The 14,335-nt window shown below is 41.8% G+C and overlaps 1 protein-coding gene across 1 annotated transcript in view; it reads right to left on the minus strand.

Annotated features, from left to right (window-relative positions):
- ZDHHC14 (zDHHC palmitoyltransferase 14) overlaps positions 1-12,512 on the minus strand; it is a gene marked incomplete at its 5' end in the record, with an annotated part of 101,362 nt that extends 88,850 nt beyond the window's left edge. The window contains one exon of the mRNA XM_084261978.1: positions 12,262-12,512. Coding sequence (XP_084118104.1) covers positions 12,262-12,512 — 251 coding nt within the window. The remainder of the gene's footprint in view (positions 1-12,261) is intronic.
- Positions 12,513-14,335: the final 1,823 nt, after the last annotated feature.

A 14,335-nucleotide genomic window follows, 5' to 3' on the forward strand; every position in this document is an offset into this window, starting at 1 on the left:
GCTTTATTCTTCTTCTTTGATTCTAAGCGGAAACTTTCCAAATTTACAATACCAAACAAAGCAACAAAACAAAAAAAACCACCCAAGTAGGCAGCTGAATGGGACTGTGAAGAAACAGGCAGTTTCCTTGGGTTGTTTGCTATCTCAGCTGAAGCAGAGGAAAACATCAAGGAACGAGAATACTCCTTTCCTGGTTCAGTTTAGCATATTTTGAGCTAACTCAGCTGTTTTTATACAAACTAAGGTGAAGCAGCATTCATGCAGCTTTTCCATAGGCTCTGCTATCAAATATAATACATGGGCTCTGCAATTCGGATACGGGGAACAGACACTACAGTCCAGCTACTTCAGTACCAAGAGACAGTTAAGAAATCACAACTTGGGTTTTTCATTAAGCAACGGAATAGTGGTTCTGGTAAGCCTAGAGATGTTCTGCTTAGTGTCTGGGAGGACACAAACAATGAACCAAGGCTACATAACAACAAGTTTCCTCAAGCTGGTATACAATTTCAAATCACAGCTAATCTACAGATTATCTAATACTCTCCTCCCTCTTCCTTCCCCACTTCCTCCCTTGCACTAATACCATTTTTTCCTAAATTTTAAGAGATTCAACTCAGTGATCTAAAGCAGTAGAAACTTTCTCTTGTGTGAGCAGAAGGGAAGGATAAGCTTTCTGCAGGAAGAAAACTGCCTGAAATGGTTCACTATTGTGTGGGGGAAAACAACAGAGCCAGACGCAAAAAAAAAGGTATAATCTGAGGCCTAGGAGAAGGGAATCAGAGAATAGTCTGGGTTGAAAGGGACTTTTAGAGGCCACCTAGTCCAACCCTCACAAGGGGGGGGGGGGGGGGGGGGGGGTCCATCCTTTACAGCATCCTATGACCACCAGATTCATCTCACTGCAACTGAGTCAGCTACATAGAAAGGACACTGTGATCCTCCTACAAAACACTCCATAGTTTGGTTTGAATGTGTGAGCAGTAAGAATCCAATCTCTGTCCCCTCAGAAAGAGTAGGCAGGCCCACAGGCTTGAAGTTCACTTTGCAAAACAGTGCTTTGAATACATGGGATGAGGAAATGCCCCTTTGGCTTCCACCAGCCTCAGAGAAACTTAGCAGTGATAGCTACTACAGGGCACAAAGATTCAGATATATTTCACTCAAATCAAATATGCTCTGTTTCATTTAAGTTTTCTCCTCTCAATTTTATTCTCAATTTGTGATGCAAAACTGGATCCCTGCCCTACTGGAATTGTTTACTCTTTTTGTTTTTAGCCAATCAATGCTTAAAGGGAGTTTGAATTAATCTAACATAGCTAGGGTATTTTCCCTTCCTCAGAGATAAAAATCCAGCTTTAGCAGCTTTTCAGACAAATTTTCATCCTTTATGTGTGGGAGTCCAGAGCCGGACTGAGGATAGCATTGTCAAGTAGCAGGCTCAATGAGGAAGCTGAACCTGCAGGATCTGAACAACTTTCTGACCTGGCTCTGGGTCTCGCTGGGAGACAAATCATGTGATTTTACATATCTGCACAATGATAAATACAATGTAGATCACAGAAAAAGCCTGTACTCTCATCCCTTTTGACTATGAAAGTCTTTCAACTTCGCCTTTACTGCTTCCCCATCCCTTCTATAGCAACAGTGCTCTTAGTCTATTAAAAATGAACAAGTGGCTAGAAAGATCAGAAGAAAGAAAAGTTAACTAAAGTTCGAAAGAAAAGTTAACTAAAGTTTAAGTGAGGCACAAACTGATGATCACACCACACTGTAGGAATAACTGTATGCAGAGACATTTTTCTGAATTAGATTGATTTTATTTAAACTTCATACTGTAGTTTACATGATAAGAAAATAAATTACTAACTATAATTCAGCAGAAGTCAGATGGACAGTAGAAGGCAAAGCTTAGTGAGGAACAGCAGGTAAGTGAAAGCAAGCACAAAGAGGACCACCAAGAAGTCCTGGAAAATCCACTTAGAACTGAGAAAGCCATATTCAAAGGTGAAGAGACAGAAAGAACAGCTATGGCTATTTCACTTTCAAATTTTTAAGTTCTGTTGGACTGAGACTTTAGCTTCAGATCCTAAGACTAGATGAAATTACATGTAATAAATGGCTCATTAAAACAAGATTAAAAAATATCTCACTAGATATACCTTTTGCTGTCTTATGTGAAGTAGTTCTAAACTTTTTCACAGATAACACAGAATGGCTGCAGTGGGATGGGACCTCTGGAGATCGAGTCCAATCCCCCAGCTCCAAGCAGGGTCAGCTAGAGGAGACTGTTCAGGTCTACATCAGGCTGTGGACATACTGAAAACCAACCAATCTGGACAACCTGTACCAGTGTTCAATCACTCTCACAGCAAAAACTCCAAAGCATACAGGCAAATACACAAAACCCCAAAACTAACCAAGTTTTTTTCTAATGTTTAAATGGTATTTCATGTATGTTGTGTCTTGTCCTGTCATCAGGCACCACTGAGAACAGACCAGGGCTCCCTCCGCTGCCTTCCTCCAGTCAGGAACTTACTTTCATAAAACACCCCTCCACATCCCACCCTCCTTCCCCCCAGCCTTCTTTTCCCCAGGCTAATTCACTGAGGCAAAACAGAGGTGACTATGCTCTTAACACAGTGTGCTCCAATATTCATATGACATCATACAACACATTTCATGTATCAGCCCACTCATACAAATGACAAAGTTTACCTGACTGTTACCACACCTGATGCCTGTCTGTGCCTGGAAAGAGCTCAAATCACACTGAATGGTAAAAATCTATTAGAGGTGTATTTTTTTACTATATAGAAGAATCATTATGAGTTCAGCCCTAAAGAAACCACATTGACAAAAAGCAAGTTTATTACAGAGATGCAATACTGGTGAGATAAGTCACTGTTATTCTTAGTTGTTTTTAACTGCTTTACACAGTTTCAAGTTAGAAAAAATTATAACTCTTATTCTAACTCAACACTAAGAAGCCCTTTTTACCAATAAAACAGCATTTACTAAGGGACACACACAGATAATTGTGCCAGGAAAACCCCTACCATGATCATTAATAAGCACGCCAGCACAACTGAAGTACAGCTTGGTCTGACACTTCTACCCCGAAACCCGGTATTTGTAACCAGTGGGATATCTAACAGGTGCAAGTGGGTTATCTAATGTGCAAGACCAGGATTACAATCTCCAGACAGCTCAAAACTGAGGGTACACAAAAATAGTCACAATCAGAAACAAAAACTTACATTACTGCTCCTTTTCCTAACTGGGGAAAAAGCTTCTAATCCCCACCAACGTTTTAAAATCTACATTCATAACTTCTAGTAATATGTTCTTTATGCTAAAATAATACCAAATAATACCAAATGCAGACAATGTAACAGTGTTATCTTGCACTGAAACAATAACCCGAAATTCACAAACTGCAGATTTTAGGTATATCTTAACTTCTGAGCTCAGTTCTCAGTTTCCAATTTAATTCTCACTATTCTATTTAAACTCTGTTTTGTAAAATGCTTTTCAAAAAAAGAGTAAAATTTAAAGAGGCGGCTGAACTGCCTGCATATTCACCACAAGGAATGCATGCTGCCAGTATTTACTGCAGTAAGCAACTTAAGGGGACATCAGGAGTGGAAAAACATAAAACAAAACCAGCTGTGATCCCATTAGCCCTACTTATTATGTAAGACCTCATTAGCCACCATCCCACACTAACATGAACAAACTCTACAGACACTGGTGAAAAGGAAGTGATCAGGGATACAGAAGCTAAGCAAGCATATAGCTCAATTCAGTAGTCAATTTAGTAGTTAAGGCTTCAGAATGCAATTGGGTAAGATCTCCACTAATGCACACTGCAGAAAGCCCGTAGAAAGGCTTCACAAAAATATAAAGCCAACTGCAGTATGAACAGGACTTCAGATGTCACCACGCACAACAGGGTAAGCAGCACAATGTGTACACAAAAACTCCAAAATGGTTCAGTCTCCTTCTCTTTGTAACACTTAAAATTCTGTTAATATTTCTCACATTGCAGAAGTATTATTTTTGGATATTACACATAGACTTCTTGATTTCTTGATCCTAGTCTGTTTCTTTACTTCAGAAAAAGCTTAGCCACTTCAGTTTTCATATGAAGTTCAATAAACCTTGGTAGTTTCAGCTGACTTCAGGGGATTTTTGCTCCTTTCAATCACGTTTGCCAAATGAAAGATGAGCAGCACTGACATGTACAAACCTTTACTGGCAGCCTGGAACTTTAGTGATTATCAGCTACTATAGCCTTACCTAGAAGGATCATTAATCAGGATAACAAAATATTTACAAGGTAAATTTGTTACATTTTAAGCAACTTTCCAAAACATCCCAGTATTTTAAGGCAGTAGTTTATTTTGAGTGGGCTATTTTGAAACAATCATGCAGCTTAGAAAGTTAAAAATATTCTTTGCTTTCTCCACTTCTGCAATCACCTTCACATTCTCATTAATTAGTTCATACTAGAATGCTACAACTAACAGTTTACTGCTGCACTACAATGGAGAGATCCTTTCCATTAGAAAGGTAAGTATAAAAGGCTTGGCTTTGTTTCTTTAACCACTTAAAAGGTATGACTTGGTTGTTAAGAGAAAATTGAAATGTCCAGTTCAAATTTCACCATTTCAGTTGAATCTACAGTGGATCTACAAATAAGACCAGGTGTTTTTACCAAAACAGCTGCCCCCCCCCCCCAAAAAAAAAAAAGAGAATGAACACAACAGTTTGGTTTAAGTTCTGCACTGACAAGTATTATCTCTTTCCATTCTAAAGGAAGGTAATTTCTCAGTCACATGGAGGGTAGCTGACCACTGATATACTTTGTTTTGTATGAAATGCTATTTACAAAACATTAGTGAAACACGGCTACTGCAGAAAATAAATCATGTAGCAAAAAAGGTATTCTTTGCATCGTTAGTCCAAATATGACTAAATGTGACTAACATGACTAAACATGATATACATAACTAAAAAGAATACTTTAAGTAAACCTAAACATGTAAAGTGATTCCTTAGAAACTGACATGGGAAAACATCTGGCAAAAAATAAAACTCCAACAAGTTTATATCAACAACGGAAACTTCAAACTTTTGAGGAATAAATTAAGATACATTTTTGTCAAACAGCTGTCACAAAGCATGCAACCTCACATTTTGGAGGCTGAAGACATACAGAAGTACTATCCATCAGCAGTTGTAAATATTTGAAGACATTTATATAGGAAAGAATAAAGGGCTTTCACACTTAAGACAGAGTACCACCAAAGAGGGAGATGAGGAGCTGGAGAGCAGCCCTACTCGAAAGGATCGGGGCCGAGGGGTCAACAGCAGGTTCAATGTGAGCGAGCAGTGCACCCTGGCAGCCAAGAGGGCAAACCCCACCCTGGGGTGCACCAAACACAGCTTAACCATCTGGTCAAAAGCAGTGGTCATCCTGCTGTACAGCTCAGCATTGGTGCAGCCTCATCTGGAGTACTGTGTGCAGTTCTGGGCCCTGCAATTTAAGAAAGATGTGGAAGTCTGAGCACATCCAGAGGAAGGGAACAGGGCTTGAAAGAATGTCCTGTGAGGAGTGGTGAGGATTTTGGCTTGTCTAGTGTGGAGAGAAGGGGTGACCTTATTGCTCTCTACAGATTCCTGAGGAAGGGAAGTGCAGAAGGAGATGCCGGCCTCTTCCCTGGGATCCACTGATGAGACGTCTGGGAACTGTTCAAAGCTGTGCAAAGGGAGGTTCAGACTGGAAATTAGGAAGCATTTCCTTATTGAGAGGGCCGCCAAACCCTGGAAAAAGACTTCCTAGAGAGGTGGTCAATGCCCCAAGCCTGTCGGTGTTTATGGGATATTTGGACAATGCCCATGATAACGTGCTTTAATTTTTGGTCAGCCCTGTAGTGGTCAGGCAGTTGGACTACATGATTGCTATCGGTCCTTTCCAAATGAAATAGTCTATTCTATTCAACCAAACTGTTGAAATTACCTTCCAAATATCCCAGAGGAGAATTTACACCTATCTACAACAATCATGCTGAGCAATGATGAGAGGAGGAAATCATCCCCCCAAGCAGGCTGTGATGGAATCTTTCTCCAAGAGGTCAGGGTGACATCAGGCAAAGGAGACGTTCACATTTCACTCTGAAGATGTGTATGTACTGACAGTCCAAAGCTACACTGTGATTTCCTCAAGGTCCTGAGAGGATGTGGTATCCGAGAAGCCAATGTGACTTCTTACACTGTTACACTCCCTACTTTTACTTCCCTCCAGAGGGAAAAAAAATAAGAAAAAAGTAAGTAGAACTGTAGGCGAGAAAGGAGTATAAATCAAAATACTAAAAACTACCTTTTAATATGTCTTCTCCATGAAACAACAGATAAAGGCCATCAACTACGCTGAACAGAAAAAATAAACCCCACACCACTACAAAACACCAACACCTCGCTCCCCCCCCAAAAAAAACACTCTCGGGAGGAAAAAAAAAAGCATTTAACATTTCCTTTGACAAAGTAGCTAGTGTTATAAAATCATAAAAAGCCTCTGCAGTTCCAGGGGAAATAAAGGTATGACTTCGAAAAACAAGAGAGGTCAGTGTCTAGCCTATTATCCTCACATAGTTTTACGATGAAAAACGAAGCATTTAATAATTATCCATTTCCACATAAATATACCTATTCTTGAAAAGCAGAAGTGCATGACATAATATCTATCAAATCTAATTAGTACATTTCTGGGTAAAATGATTTAAATTTATATCATATAATTCATTCAAAGTAGGCTTACAAGTGTAAATTAACATACCTGCTCAATGAATTGCTACTTTAAGATAGGTCAGTACAAAACTATTCCCCTTTGTCCAGGGAGAAACTTCAGCAGACGTATGTGCATTGATCACTGGTAAATTTAGAAGAATTAAGTAAACTTTTTTGTGACCAAGGAAAGGGAAGTCCTTTGCCAAGGAAAAAAAAGTATTAGATATACTTTGTGCCTGATTCTGACAGTTAACATTTCTAGGGTAATTTAAGTGCAAAGAATAAATAATGTGGTTAGAATAAATACCACCCCTTGGGAAACTGCCATATCTTTTGCTATATATATATATATAAAAACTCAATACAAAAAGTAAATCCCAAAGATTAGTGAAAAAGACATGGAATCCAGTAAGTCTAAGTCAGAAGAGATGTGCAATATGGCAAAATGAGAACCAAATATTGCTCTGGTTTCATCTGAATAACAGATATGTTGTTTAAACAGAGAAAACTGGGGGAAAAAACACACCTACTCATCACTGTATTTGCCTACATCACTATGCACAATTAGGCAATTACTGCCTTCCATGGCGAAAATGATGCAGTTCTCTGCTGAACAATCATTTTAGTTTATATGCCATGACTTTGACTTTAAAATCCATTTTTATATCTTCAGCAGAAAATACCCTAGAAATTTATGTCAGCTTTTAACAGCTGATGTCAGATTGGCAGCACTTCTTAAGAACTTGGTAGTTTAAAGACACGTTCCCCAAAAGATGCAAGCAACCTACTCATCTTAAGAGCAGAGGAAGAAAGATAGAGAAAGTTATCAGATGAAGCACATTCCATCTGCTTGGAGTATGACCTCACACTAGAATCCACCTCTTGCTAGAACAGAAAGCATTTGCCATAAGACAAAGATGATTGTTGACACCACAGTGAAAATGTTCAGCTTACTGACATCAGTGTTTACACACAGGCATTTGTCACAGCGAGCAGCAAGTTACACCACTTCGGAAGTTCAATATTGAACAATCTACACTGCATCAGAAAGTGTGACTCATGAATGTCCTCTAGTCACGCTGGTTTTCAAAGTGGGAGGCACACAGCAGAGCAGGTTGCCAGCAGCTGCAAGAGCCGATGGAAAGCAATGATTTGTGCACACATTTGCACATAAACAGTCTCAGTTTAAATAATTTTCCAATATCCATCTTTTGAACAACAATGCAATTACACAAATGCTCACAAAAAAATGTAAATTTTAACTGGCTCAAACAAAAAATCCTATTGCCAGTTTGTTGAATCAGTGCAAGTGTCAAACTGTATCAGAAGCGATAGGGCTCTGACTCACGTTTACAGAGAAAAGAGCTGCACTGCTTCAGCCCTTCCGGCATCCTACCATCTGCTCCAACCTTCTTCCAGAGCTACTCACCCTGCAAGTGAGCTGACAGAAGAAAACATGACTGTGCCTGAGTCAATTCAGTTCAGCCGCCGACTTCACTGAAACCCACCTTTTACAGGAAGTTTAACTTGCCAGCCTGAACGGAAGCACCACAGGTGCAGACATGTTCCCTCCTGCTACCTGGGCAGTGAGGTCCAAGAAGAAGGGAGCTGGCAGGCAGGGACAGCGCTCCCTTACAGTAGCAAAGCAGCCAAACTCATCTATCACCACTCTAGAACTCACAAGGCTTATGCATCCACACAGGACTTGCCATTTAACAAGATGCTGTTTCACTAATCCTACCATGTCAAATGCTTGTTTGCCCTCTGTTTTTCTTCCCGGTAACCTACAAAACCAGTACCCCCAAATGACCAGAGGCACAGAAGGTTCTTTTCTCTTTTAAGTATGTAGACCTAGATGAATAAAAGCAGAAAGTATGAAGTCCTCTTTATTGCACTAATAAAGGTCTTTATGCAAATACAGTGGTTGCACTGGCTCCGTACAGCAGTGAGATCTGCCCTTCAGTTGTGGATGCTATCTTTGCTCTGAGAAAAGGAATTTGTTCTCCAAGCTTTGCATGAAGATACTTTTACATGAGCACAGAATAGTTTAATAAATAAATAAATAAATAAATAAATAAAGTGTGTGTGTAATAGGGCAAAGGAAAAAGAGGAAGTTCAACACAAAGCCAACTTTGAAAGAAAAAAGCCAGCTAAATATCACAAGTTTAGGGTTATGAAATATATTTCCAAGATAAAATAACATACCCAAATTTTAAAGACAAATTAAGTCATTTGTGGTGCCTCATCTTGAGGATTTTAAAATACGCATTATTTTTAAGAATACAGCAAGTACAGCATTCCTCTTGGGACCCAAAAGTGCTTGCAATAATTCATGTTATATTTATTAGACAAGTTATAAAAATAAACCTGCTTGTTATTTGCACTCCCTTCAGAAGGGAAGCAGGAATTATTAATACTTCACTTGCTTGAAAGCTTATGGTTTGTTGTTTTTCTTTTAAGCAAGTTCTGGCTTATCTCTTCAGAAACGAAATAGAACAGTGAAATGATAAAAGCAGGTAGTAGTTATGTACTCAGAGTGTATCGGAGAGATAAGTCAACAGAGAGAAAGGAGTAAAACCAGTCAAAAAAAAAAGAGCTGGGAAAAGCAGGTAGAAGAAATAAAGATTACAAAGTTCAATGTCAAAAGCTATACAGGTCAAGATGTATGACATATGTTTGGTTTTGAGTGGCTAGGATATGTTGATTCAGAGATATGTATTTCTCCCCTGGACAGGATTCCAAAGCATGTGGGATACAGCTCTGGATGTGAATGGGTGTCAACAGTAAAATGAAAGAAAGGGGGGGGAAAATCATGTTAGAGGAACAAATGAAGCTGAAAGGATAAAGGACAAGCATTTACGGTAGCACGATGCTTCCCCAGGAATTAGCTGTCAAAGTAATCTCTTTCCTATTCTCCCTCTTCACTGCCTGCAAGGGAATGACTTGGAACATGAGTACCTATTTTACAGCTTCCAAAACCAAAGGGAACAAAATAATTTATTTCAATTGTAGCAAAAAGACCAAACGGTTCCATGAACACACAGAGTAACTTCCTCTTCGATGAGTCTGACATTACAGTTCAGACACACAAGGAACATGCCCATCACTGAAACACGTATTCCTCATATTCTGCAAATAGCCGGTTAATTAGGAGCATCATAACTAAATCTGCCAAATAACGGAAATGACACCCTTCCAACTGGAGATGCTATCAACTGATAAATAAATAGTAACTCCAGACTAATAGAAGAGATGCAATTAGAAACTGCTTCAAAGTAATACTGTTTAACCAGAGACTCCCCTCCTTGTGAGATTAACAACCTTCTGCAATTCACATATCACAAGCATACTATTTTCATAGTCATAAGGTTTGTTTTTTAATTAGGATTTGGAGGATGAGTAACAGTTTTCCAGTGCAAGTGCTTTTTTAAAGACAAAATATCTACCTTATTATTATAAAAATGAAATAACTGCCAACCTCTACTTTTGATTTTCCTTAAAAGGAGGAGTACAAGTGATACAAGAATGACTCAGGTCCAGTACACACACATTTATATAGTTATATAAAGCCAAAGATATTTCCCTGCTTCAAGATTTCTGCTTAGAATAAGCACCAATTATATATCAAAATGATGTAGCTTGACTAAAAATATTGCCCGTCACATACAGTTACACTGCAAATAAGCTCAAAGACACAATAGAAGTGGTAGTGTTCAACTCTGATAGAGCACATAACTTGCAGCAGTAGTGAAATCATAAGATGATGAACAGCTAGCAGGTCACCCTGCTTTAACAGTTCTGAATCACGCAGCTGCAGAGAATATTTATCTCTGGAGGATCAAAGTGTTAGAATGTATAAATAAACTGCAAATGGTGGCTTAATAAATAAGTTTTACAATCGTGATTAAAAATCATTACGGTTTTGAGACCACATTTACATTCTGGTATTGGCAGGAAGTCCAGTGCTTGCCTTCAGAGGCTTTGCTGCAGGTGATGAGACTGCACATGGATGCAAGTGTCAGCCCACACAGAAATGCTTTCCAAAACCAAGCCTAATCATGGCAAACAGAGTAGTAGCACCCAGTCCTGATGCAATACTACCAGGTTACACCTTTAATACCTCTTTAAAACAGGAAAGTAAACACACTTGCAGTACATGGATGCCATCACTGACCATGTCTGCAGGAGATTTACAATTAATAAGTCCCTCTAAAGTAATCTGGAGCCCACTAAAGACAATTCATCTGCTGAGCACACACATGTATTTAACCACTGGTTACCTGCTGAACATTTTGACCTTCTTTACAGCTACCAGTATGTTAAGATAGTCTACATTTAACTGGTACAATTTAGGGTTTGTTAATGTCTTCTTCCTCAAGACACCCAAGTAATGAATGACCTCTGTTGTGCAATTCTACCACTTAGCAAAGCAAACAATTTCTGGAGGCAACAGTGAAGCTTACTCAGAAATAATAGTTCCTATTCAAGAAAACACTAAGAGCTGTATGTGTATTTTGAAGGTTTTTTCCCCCGTCACAAACCCCAAAACAGGTAAAGCAGCATTAACTCCTTTAAAAAAAATCAATTACTACTATAGCAAGTGTTCTGGCAGTGCGAGCACCTTTGAACTGAGGGCTTTAAAAAAAAAAAAAGCAAATGTTAAAGTGTATTGTTCATATCAAGTGCCTAATTCTTTATTGTCATGCACAGTTAATTTAACCACTCACACGTAAGTGTAAAAATCAGTACATTTGATTTGTTGCCACTGTGTGTTCAATTGATATTGATGAAAAGGACTCCTGGAGATTCAGAGCAACAGAGAAAAAAGCCCTACGAGGACACCAGAAGACTGCTTTAAAAAATAAAACCTGAACTCCAGAACAAACATAGCTTAAACTATGACCACGTACAAGTTAACATCACAAACAGAAAGTAATGCTGTTACCTAGTGGCAGAAAGCTAGGTACAAGCAAAATTGTACGGCTCTTTTTTTTTAAAAAAAAAACTAAGTTGGAATTCTCATGCACAAGCTACCAAATGCTCTCAGTAGAAAAAAAATGGCCTAATTCATAAACTAATGAAAGATATTCCTTCCTCGCATTCAGTTCTGTGACAAAGGGTCAGTATTTTTGCACCTGCCCGTTTTGATTGCCAGCAGAGTAACTGACAGACAATAAGCTAGATCATTTCCTGACCATCCCAAACCTGCTCTTTTACACTCCTCTTGCAACATCAGCAAGAGCTGGAATCCTGCGTTATAAAAGCATTACAACCTTAATGCTCCAACATCAGTTTTCCAGAGTACAATAAGCCAAACAGGATTGCACGTCCCTCAGTATCGTATTTTCAATTATATAAACCAACATTAGCTGAATTCACTCAGCATTCTCTATGACATCTGGATAAACACATTCACTTTAAATAACCAGAGGAAGATAATAAAGATAAGAAGACTTTAAAGTCACTTACTCAAATGCAAAGAAGAGTCCACTGGTGACCAAGATGAGAACAAGAGTCAGGTAGAAGACTCCAGTCTGTCGTGCCATCATGATCCTCCCATTGCAGAAGAATTTGTTTCTTCCAGGAAAAACCTCCCATTTTCTCTTGGGAGCTGATTTCTTTTTCTTATGGGGAGACTCCATGGGAGACGAAGAGCTGTGTGTGCTGATCTGACTGTATTCGCAGTCTTTCATGGGCCCACTACCACCTCCAGGAGTCATCAAGAAAAAGTAAAATGTGGGGAGAACCCCACCAAAAATATATACAATGTAATATGTGCAAGTATTCTTCTGACCAAGAAAACCCTCTCCACCAGCCCCAGTCAATAAAAAAAAGCAAATGAAAAGTCTGCTATCGGACTAGCAATAGATGTATCATGCAAACACCAGTTAACTCTTCAGAAACCAAAGCTGTCATATTAGAAACGCTTGAGAGGGATCATTCCTTCACCAGTTACAAAGCAACCATGTAAGACAATCCTTTTTTAAAACAACTTATCACAAAACAAGACACCAAAAAAAAAGTAATTACAAAGCAGTTAGGCTCTCCAATAAAAAAAAAATTAGTCTTTTTTTTTTTTAAGTTTATTTTCAAATAGGAAGGTTGGTTTTTTCCTTCCCACGCAAACCCTGAGAGATCTCTCCGAGGGTCAAGGCAAGGTTTAGCAGTCGAGTCTATCATTCATAGAGATTGTTATAATCCTCCTTTGCGCAGATCTCGCTGCTAAAAATGACCATTCCTAAAACGTTCCCTCAAGAGACACGGGTAATCATTAATGGGGGAAAAAAAAAGAAAAAAAAAAAAGCAATAAAGAAACCAGGCTGCAACTCCAGCTTCCGAGAAACACTTCAAGCTCTCCTCTTCCTGCAGCCGCAATTCAGCGGGAAGCGGCGGCCGCTCCGCGCGGACCTGGGCGCGCAGGGCTTCCCGGGGCCCGTCTCCCCTGTCACGACTCCACCGCCGGGGATTCTCCCGAGGCAGCCCGGGGCAGGACCGGTCCCCGACAGACACCAGCGCTCCGACAGCAGGTCCTCATCCTCCCTCCCGGCCGAACCTCTCCCCCGCCTCACGCCCCGCGCCCCGGGCGGCGCCGCCGCCGCGCTTAACCCCCGCCTCCCCCTACACAACAGGTCCCCGCCGCCGCCTCATGCTCCCCAGCGCCTCAGCCCCGCGGGGCGGGCGGCCGTGCGGAAAGAAGGTTGAGGGAAGAGGAGAGGGAGGCTTCGCCGCCGGTGGGAGATCACTGCCGGGACTTCTCCCTCGCTTCACCATCCTCACGGTCCGCCTCAGGGCCACCGCGGGCGATCGCACGCCGCCGCGGCGCAGGTTCTCGCCCACGGCCCGCGGCGGTGCCGGGGCCCCCCACGCATTCTGCCCCCTCCCCTCGGTGCACAGGAGCGGCTCCCGCCGGCGGCCCTAGTTTCGCTGTGCTGTTGCCCAGAGCAAGGTGAGAAAACGGCCCGGCTCCCCCACACCGCGAGCCAGAGAGAAGCGACTTTCCTGCCCCCCCTCCCCTTGTTTTTTTTGAAGCCTCTACCCAGGTTTCTCCCCAGCAGCCAGCCCCAGAAGCAGCAGCTGCCACCTCTTCATCTTCAGGGGGAGGCGGTAACCACCGCAGCGGCAGCCGCCCGCGGGAGGAGCGGGGGGAGGCGGCGAGGGACGGGACCACACAGGCACGCGCCCCCCGCCGCGGTCAGTGGCTTCCCGGCGAGAGGGCAGGCAGGTCTCCCCGCACCAGCTCCGGCGGGGGGCCGCGCTCCCGGCCCAGCCCTCTCTCCGGCCGCTGAAACGCGGCGACAGCGCTAACTCTTCCCCATCGCCGCCTCCGCAGGGCGGGCCAGAGGCGCCGGGGAACGAAGCAGGCGGCGAGTGCCTGCGCTACAGCCCCGCTGCTGCTGCCGCCGCCTCCCCGCCCGCGCGGGGCAACCGCTCAGCCCTTCGCCTCCCCCGGCCCACGCAACCAACCGCGCGCCGCCCCCGGCACACGCGCGCGCACACAGGCTCGCGCTGCCGAGCCGCGAACGGTGTCTGCCGTTAGCCCCGG

The sequence above is a fragment of the Gallinula chloropus genome, assembly GCF_964237585.1.
Source record: "Gallinula chloropus genome assembly, chromosome: 3".
Lineage (NCBI taxonomy): Eukaryota > Metazoa > Chordata > Aves > Gruiformes > Rallidae > Gallinula > Gallinula chloropus.